This window comes from Nanorana parkeri, unplaced genomic scaffold (assembly GCF_000935625.1).
Source record: "Nanorana parkeri isolate BGI_ZX_2015 unplaced genomic scaffold, ASM93562v1 scaffold2782, whole genome shotgun sequence".
NCBI lineage: Eukaryota > Metazoa > Chordata > Amphibia > Anura > Dicroglossidae > Nanorana > Nanorana parkeri.
Window position 1 is genome coordinate 50014 of NW_017309050.1, and position 19167 is coordinate 69180.

Genomic DNA, 19167 nt, shown 5'->3' on the forward strand with positions numbered 1-19167 from the left:
AGTTCCTCTATTGTAGGATGAAGGGGTCGTAATCTCCTGATTAGTTTTAGGGTGGTTGGGGGTCATTTACAGCAAAAAAAACTCTCATCAAATGCTCTACAAAGAAATGTTGGGTCCATTGTCATGGAGGAATGATGGTTCTGAGATCTTCATCAATATAGTCTGTGCCAGATTTGTGCCCTGACATTTCATGACGTTCTATGAGCACAGCAGAGTTCGCCCTTACGTTGGTGGTCCCCATAAGGGGGACGTCAGCTCTTAGCCAGAGCTGATCAGCCAGTCATTACTAAGCGCAGGACAGTGACTGCAGTCCGCCACTGGGTCCATGATCCGCCATATAGGGACATCTGGTGTACACCATTTGAAAGGTCCATCTCCATTCCTCAATATAACGTCATGTCCCCAACAAATGAGGAGGAGATACTGTACACCATATGAAGGTCCATCTCCATTCCTCAATATACGGTCATGTGACCAACAAATGAGGAGGAGATACTGTACACCATATGAAGGTCCATCTCCATTCCTCAATATAACGTCATGTGACCAACACATGAGGAGGAGATACTGTACACTATATGAAGGTCCATCTCCATTCCTCAATATACGGTCATGTGACCAACAAATGAGGAGGAGATACCTTACACCATATGATAGGTCCATCTCCATTCCCCCCATAGCGGTCATGAATGAACAGTACAATGGTCTCCAGGGGGTCAGAGGTGTTTTGGGGGTTTTGTCTCCTTTATCTGGTTGGTTTTCATATGTTGGGGTTTCAATTGGACCCAATTCCATGCCAGAGCTCTGTGATGACTTCTAGACCAACATACATGACTCTGATTACTGACGTGTGTAATCATTTCTCTCCAGCAGATGGATGTGATGTCAGGAATACCTCGGAGAGACATCTTATATTATCTGCTGATTGTAAGTCAGAGGATAATGTCCTCACACAGGATTCTCCAGCAGTGAATCCACACACACAAAATATACATCACAGACCTCACTGTTCGGAGACATCAATGGATCCCTCTGATCAGGGTGAATCTTCAGATCAGTCACATTGTATGACTGGAAATAACAATTTAAGAACTCACACTTCAAGAGATCCATCTAATCCCAAGGAATCTCCCTCAGCACATAAAGGAGTTCACAGAGGTGAAAATATTTTCTCACATGCAGTGTTTGGTGTATTTTGTTTTCAATTAAAGATTTCCCAAAGTATTAACATGGATGAGCGACCCTGTTCATATTCAGAGTGCGTGAAATGTTTAATTTGCAAAGGAGACTTTGTTAAACACCAGAAGATTCACACAGGTGAGCGACCTCATCCATGCTCAGAGTGCGGGAAATCTTTCGCTCAGAAAGGAGCCCTTGTTAAACACCAGAAAATTCACACAGGTGAGCGTCCTCATTCATGTTCAGAGTGTGGGAAATCTTTCGCTCAGAAAGGAGCCCTTGTTAAACACCAGAAAATTCACACAGGTGAGCGTCCTTATTCATGTTCAGAGTGCGGGAAATCATTCATTCATAAAGGAGCCCTTGTTATACACCAGAAAATTCACACAGGTGAGCGTCCTTATTCATGTTCAGAGTGCGGAAAATCTTTCACTTATAAAGAAGTACTTGTTAAACACCAGAAAATTCACACTGGTGAGCGTCCTTATTCATGTTCAGAGTGCGGGAAAACTTTCACTTATAAAGATTCACTTGTTAAACACCAGAAAATTCACACTGGTGAGCGTCCTTGTTCATGTTCAGAGTGCGGGAAATCATTCATTCATAAAAGAGACCTTGTTACACACCAGAGAAATCACACTGATGAGCGTCCTTATTCATGTTCAGAGTGCCAGAAATCATTCATACATAAAGGAGCCCTTGTTAGACACCAGAAAATTCACACGGGTGAGCGTCCTTATTCATGCTCAGAGTGCGGGAAATCATTCATTCATAAAAGAGACCTTGTTATACACCAGAGAATTCACACCGGTGAGCGTCCTTTTTCATGTTCAGAGTGCGGGAAATCATTCATCAATAAAGGAGACATTGGTAAACACCAGAAGATTCACACAGGTGAGCGACCTCATTCATGCTCAGAGTGCGGCAAATCTTTCACTCAGAAAGGAGACCTTGTTAAACACCAGAGAATTCACACAGGTGAGCATCCTCATTCATGTTCAGAGTGCGGGAAATCATTCATTCGAAAAGCATCCCTTGTTACACACCAGAGAATTCACACAGGTGAGCGTCCTTATTCATGTTCAGAGTGCGGGAAATCTTTCAGTGATAGATCAGCATTTGTTCAACACCGGAAAACTCACACTGGTATGCAACCTTATTCATGTTCACAGTGCGGGAAATCATTCACTCAGAAAGCATACCTTGTTATACACCAGAGAAGTCACATGGGTGAGCGTCCTTATTCATGTTCAGATTACAGCAAATCTGCCACCGAGCGTCCTCACTGACTGCGGGAAAAGAAGATAAATAGACAGCGCCAGCTGGTTCTTATGAATATAAGAGAGTGGTCTCAAAGTTCCGGCCCGCGAGCCGGTACTACGTGGCCCGCAGCCAGCTCACAAGTCGGGTACTCAGTCACGGGCCGTGTACTCGACTTGTGGGAGCAGCTCCACAGTCTGCATCTATGTCAAAAGCAGACCGCAGAGCTGCTTCTGTTTCGGCACTAGGTGATTGATTGGTAAGGTCTGCTGCAGACCTCACTAATACAATCCAAGGAACGTGCCTCCTCACACAGCCTCCTCCCTGCAAAAAGGTAAGCAGGAGAGGGGGCTCTGTAATACCTTTTACATGTAGGTGTGCCGGGGCTGTGTTATTTTATATGTGTAGGGGTAGTATTGTTTTATGTGTATGGAGGGGGGTGTATTATTTTACTTGTGCAGTGGTAGTATCTTATGTGGGGGAGGGGTGGTAATATTTTATTTGTGCAGGGGTAGTATCTTTTTATGTGTATGAGGGGAGGGTGTATTGGTGTATTGTTTATTTTTATTTTTTTATGGGTTTGGGAGGGGGCTGGGGGGGTGTATTAGGCTACATTCACACCTGTAAGTTTAGTTGCAATCAGGGATTCTTGCGTCAGGAACTTGCGTTTTCCTACAGTAGGAATGCCTAATCTGACGTTTACAAGCGGCAGCTGTCACCTGTTCAAGTTAATGATCAGGTGACAGCAGCTGAATGTAAACGCCTGTACATCGCATGTAATGGTATGTGATATGGCTACATGCGGTTAGAAAACACTCTCCCTGGATGCACAATCGATGCGTCTGGGGATAGTAATTGATTCCTAATCAATGTAATCATATCACCTACCATTACATACAGTGTGCATGAGCTGCTGTCACCCGATCATTAACTTGAACGGGTGACAGCTGCTGCTTGTAAACACCAGATTCGTGATTACTGCTGCAGGAAAATGCAAGTTCCTGACGCAGGAATCCCTAATCGCACCTAAACCTACAGATATGAATGGGGCCTTATTGTGTGTGTATTGGTGTCGGTAGTACCAAACCGGATAGAGTTAAATTTCATTTTAAAGTATGAAATTTGGCAAGCAGCACCCATGGGAGAAAGAAATTTGTCGAGTGGCCCCCGAGGCAATTGAGTTTGAGACCCCTGTTATAAGATAATTCATTCCCGGTGATAGGATTCTCCAGAAGTGAAAGTGAAAGTAACAATCTGTGGTATAAATCTGTGCTGTGAGCGGCTGGTCAGGGCTGATCTCTCAGATCTGGGCTCTACTCTATGTACTGACCACTTACAGGAAATGTGGCAGAATCTCCAGTGAGAAGAGGAAGTTTCTCTGTTGATGAAGATAGATGATCCATGGAATAGAGTCACCATACAAGAATGAATTACAGTCATGTCTAATGTGTACATTTACTAGGGAGGGGCGTGACCGATATGAAATAAATGAGTCCGCTGTATATAAGCAATCACTCTATAATATTATTAAAATGTCAGATATCTGTATACAGTAAAGTGTTAATTAAATCACACGTGGGTTTGTTGTGCTTCCCCAGCAGTGTATTCTCTTCCTGGAGGTGGCAAAGCGTCTCCTGGTGGGTTTTTCCACCAGACTGAAAAAAGTGTCACCTCACCTTGTTGGTATTTCAATGTTCAAAATGCTTAAAAAAAGGTCACATGTCATAACTCCTCCCCCATACATCATATGATCGTAGAACCTCCAGGGAAAGAACGGGGGCACAAAGGTTAGCTGACTGATACTAAACATGAGGGTTTTATCATACAGTATGGAGGAGTTCTGATCATTGGGTCTCTTTATGGTATTTCTGGTTCTGTTAGCTGTAGAATGTCGGAGTTGCACAGATATTTACCAGCCCACGGGACACCAGACTGAGTGCGATCGTCACCAGGGTTTGTTAACTCCGGAGTTAACCCTTTACACACCAAATGTTCACTTCCACCACGTACTTTAACGGAAGTATGCACCGCAAGTGCTGAGACACTTCAAAAAATGTAAAGCCTATGACGCCGCTGTCCTCTCATAGAGGAATATGACCGATCACTATACAGTACAGTCTATGATATCTCTGTCCTCTCATAGAGGAATATGACCGATCACTATACAGTACAGTCTATGATATCTCTGTCCTCTCATAGAGGAATATGACCGATCACTATACAGTACAGTCTATGATATCTCTGTCCTCTCATAGAGGAATATGACCGATCACTATACAGTAGCGCTCTTCACAGGGCCAAGGATACTTGTCTCAAAATATCACCCTAACCGTCCCCTCCGCTCTTCCCAAGACCTCCTGCTTTCCAGCTCCCTTGTCAACTCCTCCCATACTCGCCTCCAGGACTTCTCTAGAGTCTCTCCCATCCTCTGGAACTCTCTACTACAACCTGTCCGTCTATCTCCCACCTTGACTGCCTTTAGGCGTTCCCTAAAGACTCATCTCTTCAGGGAAGCCGATCACACCTCAAACTAACCACTGAACCATCACGTTCTCAAAAAATTAATCCCCACACAGCTACCTCCTCATGTATCACTTGCCCCTCCTCTTTTAGATTGTAAGCCCTCAGGGGCAGGGCCCTCCTTACCATCTTGTCTTGAATTGTATTGTAACTGTAATGTATTCCTTATATTGTAAAGCGCTGCGCAAACAGTTGGCGCTATATAAATACCATGTAATAATAATAATACTTTAAGTTCGTATTTAGAGCGTAGAGATAAGCTTAACGATTTTTAAGATCGTCCTTTAATAAAAGAAACGTTGCAGGAAATATACAGAAAAAGATATTAATAAAGAGACAAAATATATAACAACAGTACAATAAAAGGAGAAAACTTAACAGTCCTGGTTTTAGGAGTTCCGACAGAGTCCAAAGTTCAATAAGCAAAAGAGAGGTCTTTTTCAAGCACGTTTGCACAGATGATGTCCAGATATTAAAGGGGAACTCTTCTGCATTGTTAAGACTTCATATTGTTGCAAGAGTTCCTTTTCTTGATGTTACAAAACAAGAGATGCTCAGCAACATCTTTTTCTCAGCCCTCTAGGGGGGGAGTCATGTAGCCAGCAGCCTAAGGCAGGGCTGGGGAAGGAGAGCAGGAGGGACGAGCTTTTACAATTTGCTCCTCCCACACGGTAAATTAATAACAATTGCGATAGTAGGGTATTCATACTCCATATGGTCTGGCAACCCCTAAATTATGATGCGTCATAAAGTTTCCTTTAGAATGAAACTAAATGTGCACGAGAGATGAATGATGGGAGGTAAATGTCTCCTGTCCATTCTAAACTATTGATTTTTGTTATCAATGTTCTGGTTGTGACGAGACACGGCTATTTGTGCACTTAATTTTACAATATCAATGTCCCCTTCCAGTGGCGTCACAAGGGCGGTGCGGCCCTCACCCGGGTGACACCATTGAAGGGGTGACACCAAAATGACCCATAGTCATTTTGGTGTCACCCCCCTCTGAAAAGTCGGGCGCTCGTTCATGTACCAAACGCCCGACAGTATCAGGAGAGAGGAGGGGACCTGGCAGCATACCTTATCCCGCCGGGTGACTGCCCCCTCCTCTCTCTGCCAGTGTCCATCACAAAGATGTCCGCCGGCATGCGCAGTGACACTCGGTTACCGCTCCGTGTGTCACCCAGCCTCGGGACGCCCCTGTCCACTTCCAAATTATGAAATGGAGCTGATATTGTAACTCAGTTTTATGAATTTTGGGTGATCGCTGGGTGTCAGAGCAAAATGAAGCAGAACAAGACAAGCGAAAGGTGCTAGTTAAAATATTTATTAAGAACAGTATCAACAGGAGCAAGCAGAATCATAAATCCGAACAAGCCAGGGTCAGGAGCCGGAGTGGGTAGTCATACAAGCCACATCAGGAACACTGAGGCTGGGTTCACACCTAGGCGTATCGAATATGCGCGTTTTCCGTGCAGCGCATTTTTACCGTGATTCACGGTTAAAAAAAACACGCGATAAACGCGAGTTTCCCAGGGCTGCCTGGCTGTATCCCAAAGGAAACGCGCGGCAAATACGCCCCAAAGAAGCTCCTGTACTTCTTTGGGCGTAGGGCATTTTGCAGAGCGTTCCTACCTGCTGTAAAACGCCCAGGTGGGAACCATGCCCATAGGCAATCATTGGTTTTCACATGTTGAGCGTTTTACAGAGCGTAGGAATGCGCTCTAAAACGCCCAGGTGTGAACCAGGCCTTAGATCAGCATCATCAGGAACAAGCCAGGAGCAGGAGCCAGGAAATCAGTGTTGTCACGAGCAGGAGAACGCCAGCTAGGATCGGGTCCTACACAATATCAGGATACTCAGAGCAGCAGGAATGCACTAGCAGGAAGACCACGCAAGGTTAGACTGGACTGAATGGTTTATCTATAGTGAGTGGGGTGACATCATCACTCAGAGACAGAAAACTCCCATCTGACTCTCTCAGATGATACTCTCCTGTGTGGCCATGAGAGTAGTGAGCAACGTTCCAGAGTTGGCTTAGGCAAAGAAGGAAACGCCGTTGAGTAAAATGGCAGCCAAGGCAGAATGCTGCAAACCAGTAAAGTCAGGGTGGAAACCTGACACACGTACCTGAATGGAGACCCAGCGGAGAAGGGTCAACATAGATGACACCTATATATCATTACAATAGGCTCAACCCAAAAACCTAAAACACACCAGGATATGGATCTTTATTCACCATTATAACATTGATTATTTTAATTGGAGTTCAATGAGATCAGAAAATGAAAGTCACATGACTAAAATAAAACTCCTTATACTTGTATTGAAGCTTTGTAAAATGAGCCCACTAGCTGGTATTACAAGTTTTAGTTTTTCTTCCTAAAACAATTTCTTATTTAGTTTTACTTTTCTTAATATTAAAAAAAATATCACATTGTTGTTTTTCAATTTATTTCTTTTGTCTGGATTTGATGTGAGGCATAATCTGTGTGTAGTCATGGATGTAACGTAACAGAGGAATAGACCACAAGGCAGCGAGCACAATGATGAAACGTAACGGAGACTGCAGTGTTTATATTCAACACAAGGTGGTGATCTCACATGGAAGACACCTACAGGAAGTGATGTAAGGTAAAGACAGGAAGTGATGTAAGAGTGAGTTTGGAAGTGATTTGGGAGGAAGTAGAGAGGAGACATTGCTTAAACCGGCTGCAGAGGAGGTAATAAGATATTATTTTATATTTACACCCGGTAACCATCTCCTTCATACCCATCATCTGCCTCCAAGTTCACTGTGAGGTCTGTTATGGTTTATAGCATACATGCACGTAAATATAGAGCCAGTTATCCAACTGTCCATCCACAGCCGCCATTTATAGACCAGATACATCCTAAATATAGAGCCATTTATCCAACTGTCCATCCAGAGCCGTCGGTTTATAGATCAGATACATCCTAAATATAGACCCATTTATCCAACTGTCCATTAACAGTTGATGGTTTATAGTAATTATATAAGATAAATATGGGGACACTACTAGGGTTGCCACCATGATTCACCCGGACAGTCCGGCTTTTGAATGCTGTGTTCGGGTTTCATGGCAGCAGAAACCCGGACACAAGGTGTCAGGCAGACAGGGGCAAGCAAAATTAAGATAGGGGCAACTGGCCCCCCCCCCCTGAAAATAGTCTCAACTGTGATATTTACATATGAATGGGTAGCGCTATTTACATAAAAATAAGCTGCTACTCATTCTCCCCCCAAAATGTCTGTGTGTCGCTAGAGTGTTCGGGTTTCGCTTGAAGAAAAGGTGGCAACCCTAGACACTACCCGTTTATAAAGCCATTTCAGGATTGTTAGCCCTCATCATTGTGAGACAATGACAAAAGGAGGGGAATTTATCAATACTGTAGAAGACAGCATCTTCTCCCTCTAAACAGGATTACAGAATAACGACAAATATATCCTGTGAGCCATTAACACTCAGCAGACGTCACCCATCACAGAGCCTCCACCTCACCGCCTGACAACAGAGGCAAGAAGATTCTAGAAACCACCCAGAAGATCATTGAGCTGCTGAGAGGAGAGGTGAGCGGTGCCGGGAGTTCTGGGACATGATCCAGGAACAGACAAGGGATGTGTCGGGGTGGTGACTGTATCATTGTGTGTGTCAGGTTCCTATAAGGTGTCAGGATGTCTGTCTATTTCTCCATGTAGGAGTGGGAGTATCTAGGAGGACACCGGGATCTCTATAAGGAGGTCGTGATGGAGAATGAGCCGCCCCTCACATCACCGGGTAAGAGGAGAGAGCAGTACGGAGGGTCCACCTAGATCCCCATCAACTGATACACACATAGAAACAATGTATTCAGTCAGTGTGTGTGTGTTTCCTACAGATAGATCCTGTAAGAGGAACCCACCAGAGAGATGTCTCCGTCCTCTGTATTCCCGGGATTCCACACAGGAAGATCTCACCATCTCACATAAGGTGAAATAGAGAAATAATAGATAATAGGGGATACTTTTTCTCCTGATCATTGTCTATGTAGTTACATCTGATCTCATTGTTCTCAATATTCAGGGTATAAACCAGAGTGAGTGTGATAATGATGTTAAAGAAGAGATAAAGGAGGAGGAGGAGGTTGGTGTGATGGAAGAAGGACACAAAGACCCCTTCAAGGATATCATCATGGAGCCATTGAGTGACACAAACCCACCAGAGAGATGTCCCCGTCCTCTGTATTCACGGGATTCCACACAGGAAGATCTCACCATCCCCCACCATGATCAGGTAGGTGGGACTCGGTGTGGAGAATACAGAAGGTTCTCAGTTGACATTCTTTTCATGTTTTTGCTCTCCTTCCCTCGCTTTGCTTTCGGCTCCCCCTCGAAGTTCCACCCGGTTTTATTTCGGACTTAGAGCAAAGACCCGGGACAAGATCCTTATCAGCTTATGTACTCCCCAACAATGGTTCCCCACCGGGTACTAGGTCATGTTCTGCTCGGGGATCAAATACTTATTTTACTCACTGAAAATTTTCTTCCATGGGTCTTGGGTCCAGTCATGTGACCTCATGGTTACACTTCGTCGTTGTGCCCTCCAAAGGGCACGTGCTGAAATATGTGGTGCTGTTCTTTTTTTCTGTGGTTCATGCTGGTGTGGTGAGGGTCCTTGGCCCCAGGGCTCAGAGGAAATGAGTAGGAGACCTGCCCTGAAACAGGCAGAGCAGGAGACCTGATTTTCTTTTCTACAGGTCAGCAACACCTACTGGTCTTGACCCGGACAGTAAAATGAGGAGCAGCAGACTGATGGACTCATCTCTCTGTCACTCTGCTTTCACTTCCTGTCCTCATGACTCTAAGTAGCCCTGCAGCACAGCTGATTGGCTGTTTGTGCTGCTTCTGCCTTTCACAGTCCAGCTTTGATGTACAGGGACTGCAAGAACCTGATATCAGGACACATCCAGGTACTTAAATTGCTTACATTTAAAAAAAGATATTTAATGATGTATTCATAAGCTGCATTCCTTTGTGTCTTTTATATCTCCACGGAGTTCAGCTTTATGAGATGTTTTCTATTATTTTGGGGTTTAGGGTGAAGAACGGATCATCATAAAAGTTGAGGTTAAAGAGGAAGAAGTGGAGACGTATGTGGGGGGTGACCGGCCGTCCACGGAGGAGGTTGGGATGATGATGAAAACTGATCAGGATGACATTTCTCTACCGATCAACACAAGTAAGTAACAGACACTATGGAGGGAACAGGTCACAGTTCTATGTCACTTCCGAGTAGAAGGTGTGACGTTTAAGGGATCATGTTGGAGAATTATCAGATCATCAGATAAGATGAGACTGAATTATAAATGGTGGACCATCAAAGTTGGGAAGAAGAGTCACCAGAAGAAGTCATCTCCCCTCTTGTAGGATGAAGGGGTCGTCATCTCCTGATTAGTGCTATTTAAATGTACTACCAAAACTCTATAGGAGGTAGGACATCTCTCAAGCTCAAGACGTTTGAAGCTGAAAATTATGTTACCAGCTGCTGGCAGTGTCATACTTGACACCCAATCCTGGATATATTACAGGAAGCTTCCATTACCCAGCTCAGTATCATAGTGAACCACCAGATTCAGATAATCACTGGTGCTATGCTCTCCTTGTGTGGTGAATGGGCTGTGCACAGGAAAGTCTGATGTGTTTAACGAGGTATGTATCTCAGGAGCGGAGTCTTCAATCCCTCTTCATTCTCTACCTACCTCCTACTCAGTAACACTCACTTTTACTTTCAGTTTCACTTCAGTGGCAGCCAATAGTCTGAATTACTGCTTAAGGGCTTGTTCACACCATAAACAGTGCGTTCCAGGGCGTTAAGCTGCTGGAATGCACTGTATTGCAACCTGGCCGGCTCCCTGTGGGAGGGGGTGTGGCAGTGCATTGTAGTCAAGTGTGATCGCCTGCAGCAGAACGCGTGGCAATGAACTATAAACAGAACATGATTTTTTAGAGAATACAAAAATCCACTATTGTTAAATATAAAAACATTGTTGATATTACTCCCCCACCGCTTACTGCTAATTCCAAATCAGGTAGACATGTTGAAACCCGTATGGTGGAGCACTCTCTACTCCTCAAAAGTTTTTATATTTGTTTTTGCTACACCATTTAATGTTCCAAAAAAATGAAATGAAGACACTGTACACCATATGAAAGGTCCATCTCCATTCCTCAATATAACGTCATGTGACCAACACATGAGGAGATACTGTACACCATATGAAGGTCCATCTCCATTCCTCAATATAACGTCATGTGACCAACACATGAGGAGATACTGTACACCATATGAAGGTCCATCTCCATTCCTCAATATAACGTCATGTGACCAACACATGAGGAGATACTGTACACCATATGAAGGTCCATCTCCATTCCTCAATATAACGTCATGTGACCAACACATGAGGAGATACTGTACACCATATGAAGGTCCATCTCCATTCCTCAATATAACGTCATGTGACCAACACATGAGGAGATACTGTACACCATATGAAGGTCCATCTCCATTCCTCAATATAACGTCATGTGACCAACACATGAGGAGATACTGTACACCATATGAAGGTCCATCTCCATTCCTCAATATAACGTCATGTGACCAACACATGAGGAGATACTGTACACCATATGAAGGTCCATCTCCATTCCTCAATATAACGTCATGTGACCAACACATGAGGAGATACTGTACACCATATGAAGGTCCATCTCCATTCCTCAATATAACGTCATGTGACCAACACATGAGGAGATACTGTACACCATATGAAGGTCCATCTCCATTCCTCAATATAACGTCATGTGACCAACACATGAGGAGATACTGTACACCATATGAAGGTCCATCTCCATTCCTCAATATAACGTCATGTGACCAACACATGAGGAGATACTGTACACCATATGAAGGTCCATCTCCATTCCTCAATATAACGTCATGTGACCAACACATGAGGAGATACTGTACACCATATGAAGGTCCATCTCCATTCCTCAATATAACGTCATGTGACCAACACATGAGGAGATACTGTACACCATATGAAGGTCCATCTCCATTCCTCAATATAACGTCATGTGACCAACACATGAGGAGATACTGTACACCATATGAAGGTCCATCTCCATTCCTCAATATAACGTCATGTGACCAACACATGAGGAGATACTGTACACCATATGAAGGTCCATCTCCATTCCTCAATATAACGTCATGTGACCAACACATGAGGAGATACTGTACACCATATGAAGGTCCATCTCCATTCCTCAATATAACGTCATGTGACCAACACATGAGGAGATACTGTACACCATATGAAGGTCCATCTCCATTCCTCAATATAACGTCATGTGACCAACAAATGAGGAGATACTGTACACCATATGGAAGGTCCATCTCCATTCCTCAATATAACGTAATTTCCCCAACAAATGAGGAGGAGATACTGTACACCATATGAAGATCCATCTCCATTGCTCAATATAACGTCATGTCCCCAACAAATGAGGAGATACTGTACACCATATGGAAGGTCCATCTCCATTCCTCAATATAACATCATGTCCCCAACACATGGGCAATGGGCAATAAAAGATCACAGCCAGAGCATCTCTTTGTGGAATGTGGTGGGGCCTGTCACATCACTAAATGAAGGCCTGCAGGTGCTCTGAACTGGGGCACAAACACATTCTATTTTGTAATATTCAGATTCAAATCCCCCATCATCGTCACACCCAACACATGAGGAGGAGATACGGTACACCATATGAAAGGCCCATCGCCACTTCTCAACATAATGTTATGTTTCCGCAAAAGGTCCATCTCTCTTATTCCCCATAGCCGTCTTAAATTCACAAAACCATTTTGCCCAGTGTGTCATAGTTGTTTTGATCCTTTAACTCATTTGTTTTTACATTTCTTGTTAGGCTCTACCCAATATTATGCCAGAGCTCTGTGAATACTGAAATTTTTACATTATTTAAACATTTCTCTCCAGCAGATGGGTGTGATGTCAGGAATACCTCGGAGAGACATCTTATATTATCTGCCGATTGTAAGTCAGAAGATAATGTCATCACACAGGATTCTCCAGGAGTGAATCCACACATACAAAATATACATCACAGACCTCACTGTTTGGAGACATCAATGGATCCCTCTGATCAGGGTGAATCTTCTGATCATTCACATACTATGACTGGAAATATCCATCTAAGATCTCACACTGCAAGAGATCCACCTAATCCCAAGGAATCCTCCTCACCCCATGAAGGAGATCCAAGAGGTGAAAATCTTTTCTCACATGCACTGTGTTGGAAAACTTTAATGGAAAACAAAAACCTTCTTAGACACCAGAGTATCAACATGGGTGAGCAAACCTATTCATGCTCAGTGTGTGGAAAATGTTTCACCCAGAATATAACATTGATTGAACACCAACATTTTGACACAGGTGAACGCCATTTTTCCTGTTTAGAGTGCAAAGAATGTTTTTCTGCGAAAATAAATATTTTACATCCGAGAAGTCTCACAGGTGTGCAAACCTACCCATGTTCACAGTGCAAAAAATCTTTCATTCGCAAAGCAGACTTTGTTAAACACCAGAAGATTCACACAGGTGAACGACCGCATTCATGTTTAGAGTGCGGGAAATCTTTCACTGAGAAAAGAGACCTTGCTAGACACCAGAAAATTCACACTGGTGAGCGTCCTTATTCATGTTCAGACTGCGGGAAATCTTTCACTCACAGAGCAGCACGTGTTCAACACCAGAAAATTCACACAGGTGAACGTCCCTATTCATGTTCAGAGTGCGGGAAATCGTTTACTGAGAAAGGAACCCTTGTTACACACCAGAGAGTTCACACGGGTGAGCGTCCTTTTTCATGTTCAGACTGCGGAAAATCTTTCACTCAGAAAGGAGTCCTCCTTAAACACCAGAGAATTCACACGGGTGAGCATCCTTATTCATGTTCGGAGTGCGGGAAGTCTTTCACTCAAAAAGGAGCATTTGTTCAACACCAGACAATTCACACAGGTGAGCATCCTTTTCCAAGTTTAGAGTGCACAGGTGTGCGAACCTATTCATGTTCAGAGTGTTCAAAAATTTTTATTCGCAAAGCAGAATTTGTTCAACACCAGAGAATTCACACAGGTGAGCGTCCTTATTCATGTTCAGAGTGTGGGAAATCTTTCACTGAGAAAGGACACCTTGTTAAACACCAGAGAATTCACACAGGTGAGCGCCCTTATTCATGTTTAGAGTGCGGGAAATCTTTCTCTGATAAATCAGCACTTCTTCAACACCAGAGAATTCACACAGGTGAACGTCCTTTTTCATGTTCAGAGTGCGGGAAATCTTTCACCCAGAAAGGATCCCTTATCCAGCACAAGAAAATTCACACAGGTGAGCGTCCTTTTTCATGTTCAGAGTGCGGGAAATCTTTCACTCAGAAAGGAACCCTTGTCCAGCACCAGAAAATTCACACTGTTGAACATCCTTATTCCAGTTCAGAGTGCACAGGTGTGTGAACCTATTCATGTTCAGAGTGTTCAAAATGTTTCATTTGCAAAGGAGAATTTGTTAAACATCCGAGGATTCACACAGGTGAGCGCACTTATTCATGTTCAGAGTGCGGGAAGTGTCTCACTCAGAAGGGAGTCCTTCTTACACACCAGAAAATTCACACCGGTGAACGTCCTTATTCATGTTCAGACTACAGCAAATCTTTCACCGAGAAACATACTGCGGAGCGTCCTCACTGACTGCGGGAAAAGAAGTCTAAATAGACAGCGCCAGCTGGTTCTTATGACAAATGTACAATGGCTTTTCACAGGTGGAACTGTTTAGTGCATAGAACAATTGTAAGATAGTCCATAGAACAACTGTAGGGTATAAAAGAAAAAGGGTGGTCATCAGGAAGAAGGATTTTCCTTACCTCGATGGTAATCATTTTAGAACATTGTCATAATGTCATATATTTATACCATTAAAGTGTGCACTTTATCATTTTGTGCATCAATTTTCCGTTTGAATTGCATTCTTTTGTTTTGCCATAATTATAAATACTAGTCCTCTGTCCTCTGCGTCATGTTTTGGTGCAGCTTCCACCGTTCACATCCTCCTTTTTTTTTTTTTTAAATACATTTTTCATTTGAGTTTTTAAAAGACAAATAGCAGGAATACAGAAACATGTAAATAATACAACAGCCATGAGTGCCCATAGTAGAAAGAACAACATACAGGTGGTACAAGCACCCGGAACAGACCATACAGTCCTGAGTATTGAGAAATGAACATCCTATGGCAGTCTCGGCTCCTCTCCGTAGACCTGTGAGGCCCGAAGTGGGAAGTTATAGAGTCAATGCAGCCGATGCATACCGTATATGTTCAGATATATAAAGGAAATATCAAACATGACTGCAGATGATTTTCAGAGAATTCTCTTCCAATAAAGGAAATGCAGACGTAGAACCAGTAAGAGGAATAGCAAGACAAGAACAGAGTGAAAGCAAAGGGATAGACACAAGACAGAAGCAGAAAGGTTAAAGTCAGAGCAATATGGAGGCCAGAGCCGTCCCTCCATCCGCATCTCAAAACACAAAGCCCTACCAAGGAGCCACTCTTCATGAGGTCATGATATTCTGGTGTGGTAGAGAAATCTTACCACTAAAACCACGATCTCCGATATTTATTGTGTGATCGTCTTGAGGACAAACTTGGATCCTCCATTCTTTCAGTCTCATTGACCTTGTTAATGCACATTAGCATGGAGGGGGGACATGTCTGCCTCCAGAATTCAGGTATACAACTTCTCGCTCCATCAACAAGACGTAGTAGCATCGATTTTTTTTTGTAGACACGTCTCGGTATAAAATTTTGTGATGTAGTGAAAAAAAAACCGGTTCAGAATTGGAAAATCATTAAATTTCCGAAAAATGCACCCGACTTCTTCTTCCCGACATCATCTCACATCTTTGCAGGTCCAAACAAATGTGTCGTAGGTCCCCTTTTTCCTGACATTTATACGGGAGGTGCAGGAACATCGAGTGTAACACCTAAGGTGTCCTATACTATCGAGTCCGAAGCCTAAAGCCTGATTTCTGGTATTTTGTGCTAGCTATGAAGAACATTACCCTGTCTATAGCATCCGGTGTAAACTGAAGTCCCCTTCCCATTTGGTAATGTATGAGAGAGAGGCCAACGGATGGAGAGTTTAGCAAGCGGTACACCATACAGCATGGTGTGGTAGAGAAATCTTTCCAATACAACAGTGATCTCCGAAATTTATCATGTGATCCCCTTGAGGACAAACCTTGATCCTCCATTCAATCCCACTGACCTTGTGAATGCACATTAGTCTGGAGGGGGGACGCCTCCACAATTCAGGTGTACGACGTCTCGCTGAATCAACACGATAAGGTAGTACCTTTTTATGTAGACACGTCTCGGTACGTGTCTACGAGAGACCCAGAAACAAAGCCAGGTTCCCCAAAATGGGAAATGGAGGAGATGGTCAGATCCATTGTTCTGTTCTTTTTTTCCCTATGCTGTAGGAAGAAAAAAAAAATCTGGTTCATTGGTAATCGGAGAATCAGAAAAAGTCAAAAAATGTACCTAAATTCTGATCAGAAATATTCGAGGCCTGTGTAGTAGATGCATGGATTCCCTTTTTCCTGGCCACAACGCCAACAGGTATCCGGGAGATTCAAGAACATCGAGGGTAACACCTGAGGTTTCCTATACTATCGAGTCCGAAGCTTAAAGTCCGATTCCTAGTATTTTGCGGTAACAGAGGTCTTCTGAGTGAAGAACATTATCCGGTCTATAGCATCCGGTGTAAACTGAAGTCTCCTTCCCATTTGGTAATGTACGAGAGAGAGAGAGAGAGGCCATCGGGTTGAAGCGTTTAGTAAGTTGTACATCCTACAGCATATCTAAGTGTACCCGTTTGACAACAGCTAACCTCAAACATTGTCAAAGGGTGAGAAGATATGTAGGCAGTGACTGCAGAAAATGGGACAACTGCACCGATCTTCAAAATCCTAAAAGCCATGTATGTGGGTCACCCAGGAGCTGCTCACGGGAAGGCCATCTTTGGTTTCTTAGAAACTGGTGTGCACTACAAAGGGTCAGATCTGGACAACTGGAAGATTGCAAGACCTGGAAATAAAGCTGTGTTCCCAAAAATGGAGGACAGAGGAGACAGGGCAGGTGAGCTCTCCTAAAGAATCTGTGACGAAGGGGTCAATAGTAGACTGCATCTTGAGTGTCAATGCAATCCCCGCTGGGCACCAAGGTAGGGATGAAAAGGGGACCACAGAGGATGTTTGCTCAGTGTGAACCCATTGCTTGATGGAGCCATGGCCACACCAGTTGACTATCCTCCTTAGGTGACATGCTGCTTCGTGTAAAGAAATGTCAGGAACGGAGATAGCCACCCACCCCCCTCCCCCAATTTGCGGAGCCTCAGTCCATAGAGATTAAAGAAAAACTCTGTTCACTGATTTCAAGGATGCAGTTGGAATAGCAACCAGAAGTACCTGTAATAGGTAGGGAATATGCGAAATAATTTTCATGTTTTACACATGTTCCAAAGTTCCCTTCCTCCTTCATTTATGGAGCTCAGATCCGGCACATGTGCACTTCAAGTTCAGAGATTTCCAGCAAATAAAACACAGATAAAACGTCAAGACTGATCTAGAAGGTGAAATATAAAACCGAGTCGTATCTTCATGAGGTCCTCCAGAGCTAGAAGAAGGCAATGGCAGCCCACCAGACCCGGCCTAGAACTTAATTTATAGATGGATGGACTCTTCTAAACCTTGACACAGCCGCACCCCATACATCTAAACCTGCAGAGTGAACAAAGAGCTGTAGGTCCGCCCTCTGTGGATGAATTACCATCAGAGATGGTATTCTTCATTCCTCGGATGTAAAGAGAGGTTATTTGATTTCCTGTTGCCTTTCTATCATCTCCAACCAGTCTGCCCATTCTCCTCTGACCTCAACAAGGCATTTTTGTCCACACAACTGCCGCTCGCTGGATATTTTCTCTTTTTCGGACCATTCTTTGTAAACCCGAGAGATGGTTGTGGCTGAAAATCCCTGAAATACTCAGACTGGCAGCAACAACCATGCCATGTTCAAAGTCACCTCAAACACCTTTCTTTCCCATTCTGATGCTCGGTTTGAACTTCAGCAAGTCGTCTTCAGCATGTCTAGATATCTGAATGCATTGAGGTGCTGCCATGTGATTGGCTGATTAGCAATTTGTGTTACCAGGCAATTGAACAGGTGTACCTAATAAAGTGACAGGTGAGTGTATAACGCAGTGTTGTACAGAGAACACTGAGCCAGTCTCTGGAGGAAGGTTCATAACACAATGTCACGGTATAATGTGATAACAATGAAAGAAATGTATATAATAAAATAACAGGAATACATGGCAGTAATAGCTATAATATGAAATAATATTAAGAAACTGATACAAATCAATATTAATAATACTGTGAAGACCAGATGTGCTAACAAGGTCCCAGGAAGATATATTACATTAAAGGGTCAATATATTGGTCGCCATAATCTCTGCGTGACCCCAACAATGGTAATATGGCCACTGATGGGGCAGCCTGTGGACGCAGTCCTCCATTCCCTCATCCTCCAATTCCCCCGTCTCTGGCCACTTCTTATGCCTCTCTGACTACAACTTCGAGAGTCCCCTGCACCCGGCATGGTGGTGGGCTGTCTAGGCGGAGCTTCCAGCATGGTAAGTTTTGAGGATCAGCTGTAAACGTTGTTTTGGGCATCATGAGAACTGCTGCAGAAGGGGCACAGTGGGTGCACCGCCTCCAAGGGAGACTTGACCGAAAATCTCAGAGAAGGGAACAGCCCAGATTTGGCCTGCAGGGGTTACTAAGTGTCAAAAGGGATGCAGTGGATGCAGAGTGAGGTGTAACGGGGGTGCAAATTGAGTAGTGATGGATCATGGGGGTGCAACATGTGGGATAGTGGGGATCCAAGAGGTGCAGTGTGCAGGTAATGCAGGGGGGACAGAGTTTTGGGTAGTGTGAGGGTAGGATATTAAATTAGGTTTATTGAGGGTTCAGAGAGAATAGTGGGGGTGTAGAATGTGGGGGA

General features: G+C 43.8%; 1 protein-coding gene across 1 annotated transcript in view; it reads left to right on the forward strand.

Annotated features, from left to right (window-relative positions):
• The window catches only part of LOC108802294, a 71377-nt gene that overhangs the window by 42255 nt on the left and 9955 nt on the right, over nt 1-19167 (forward strand). The window contains 3 exon segments of the mRNA XM_018574161.1: nt 1318-2433; nt 13585-14736; nt 14864-14871. Coding sequence (XP_018429663.1) covers nt 1318-2433; nt 13585-14736; nt 14864-14871 — 2276 coding nt within the window.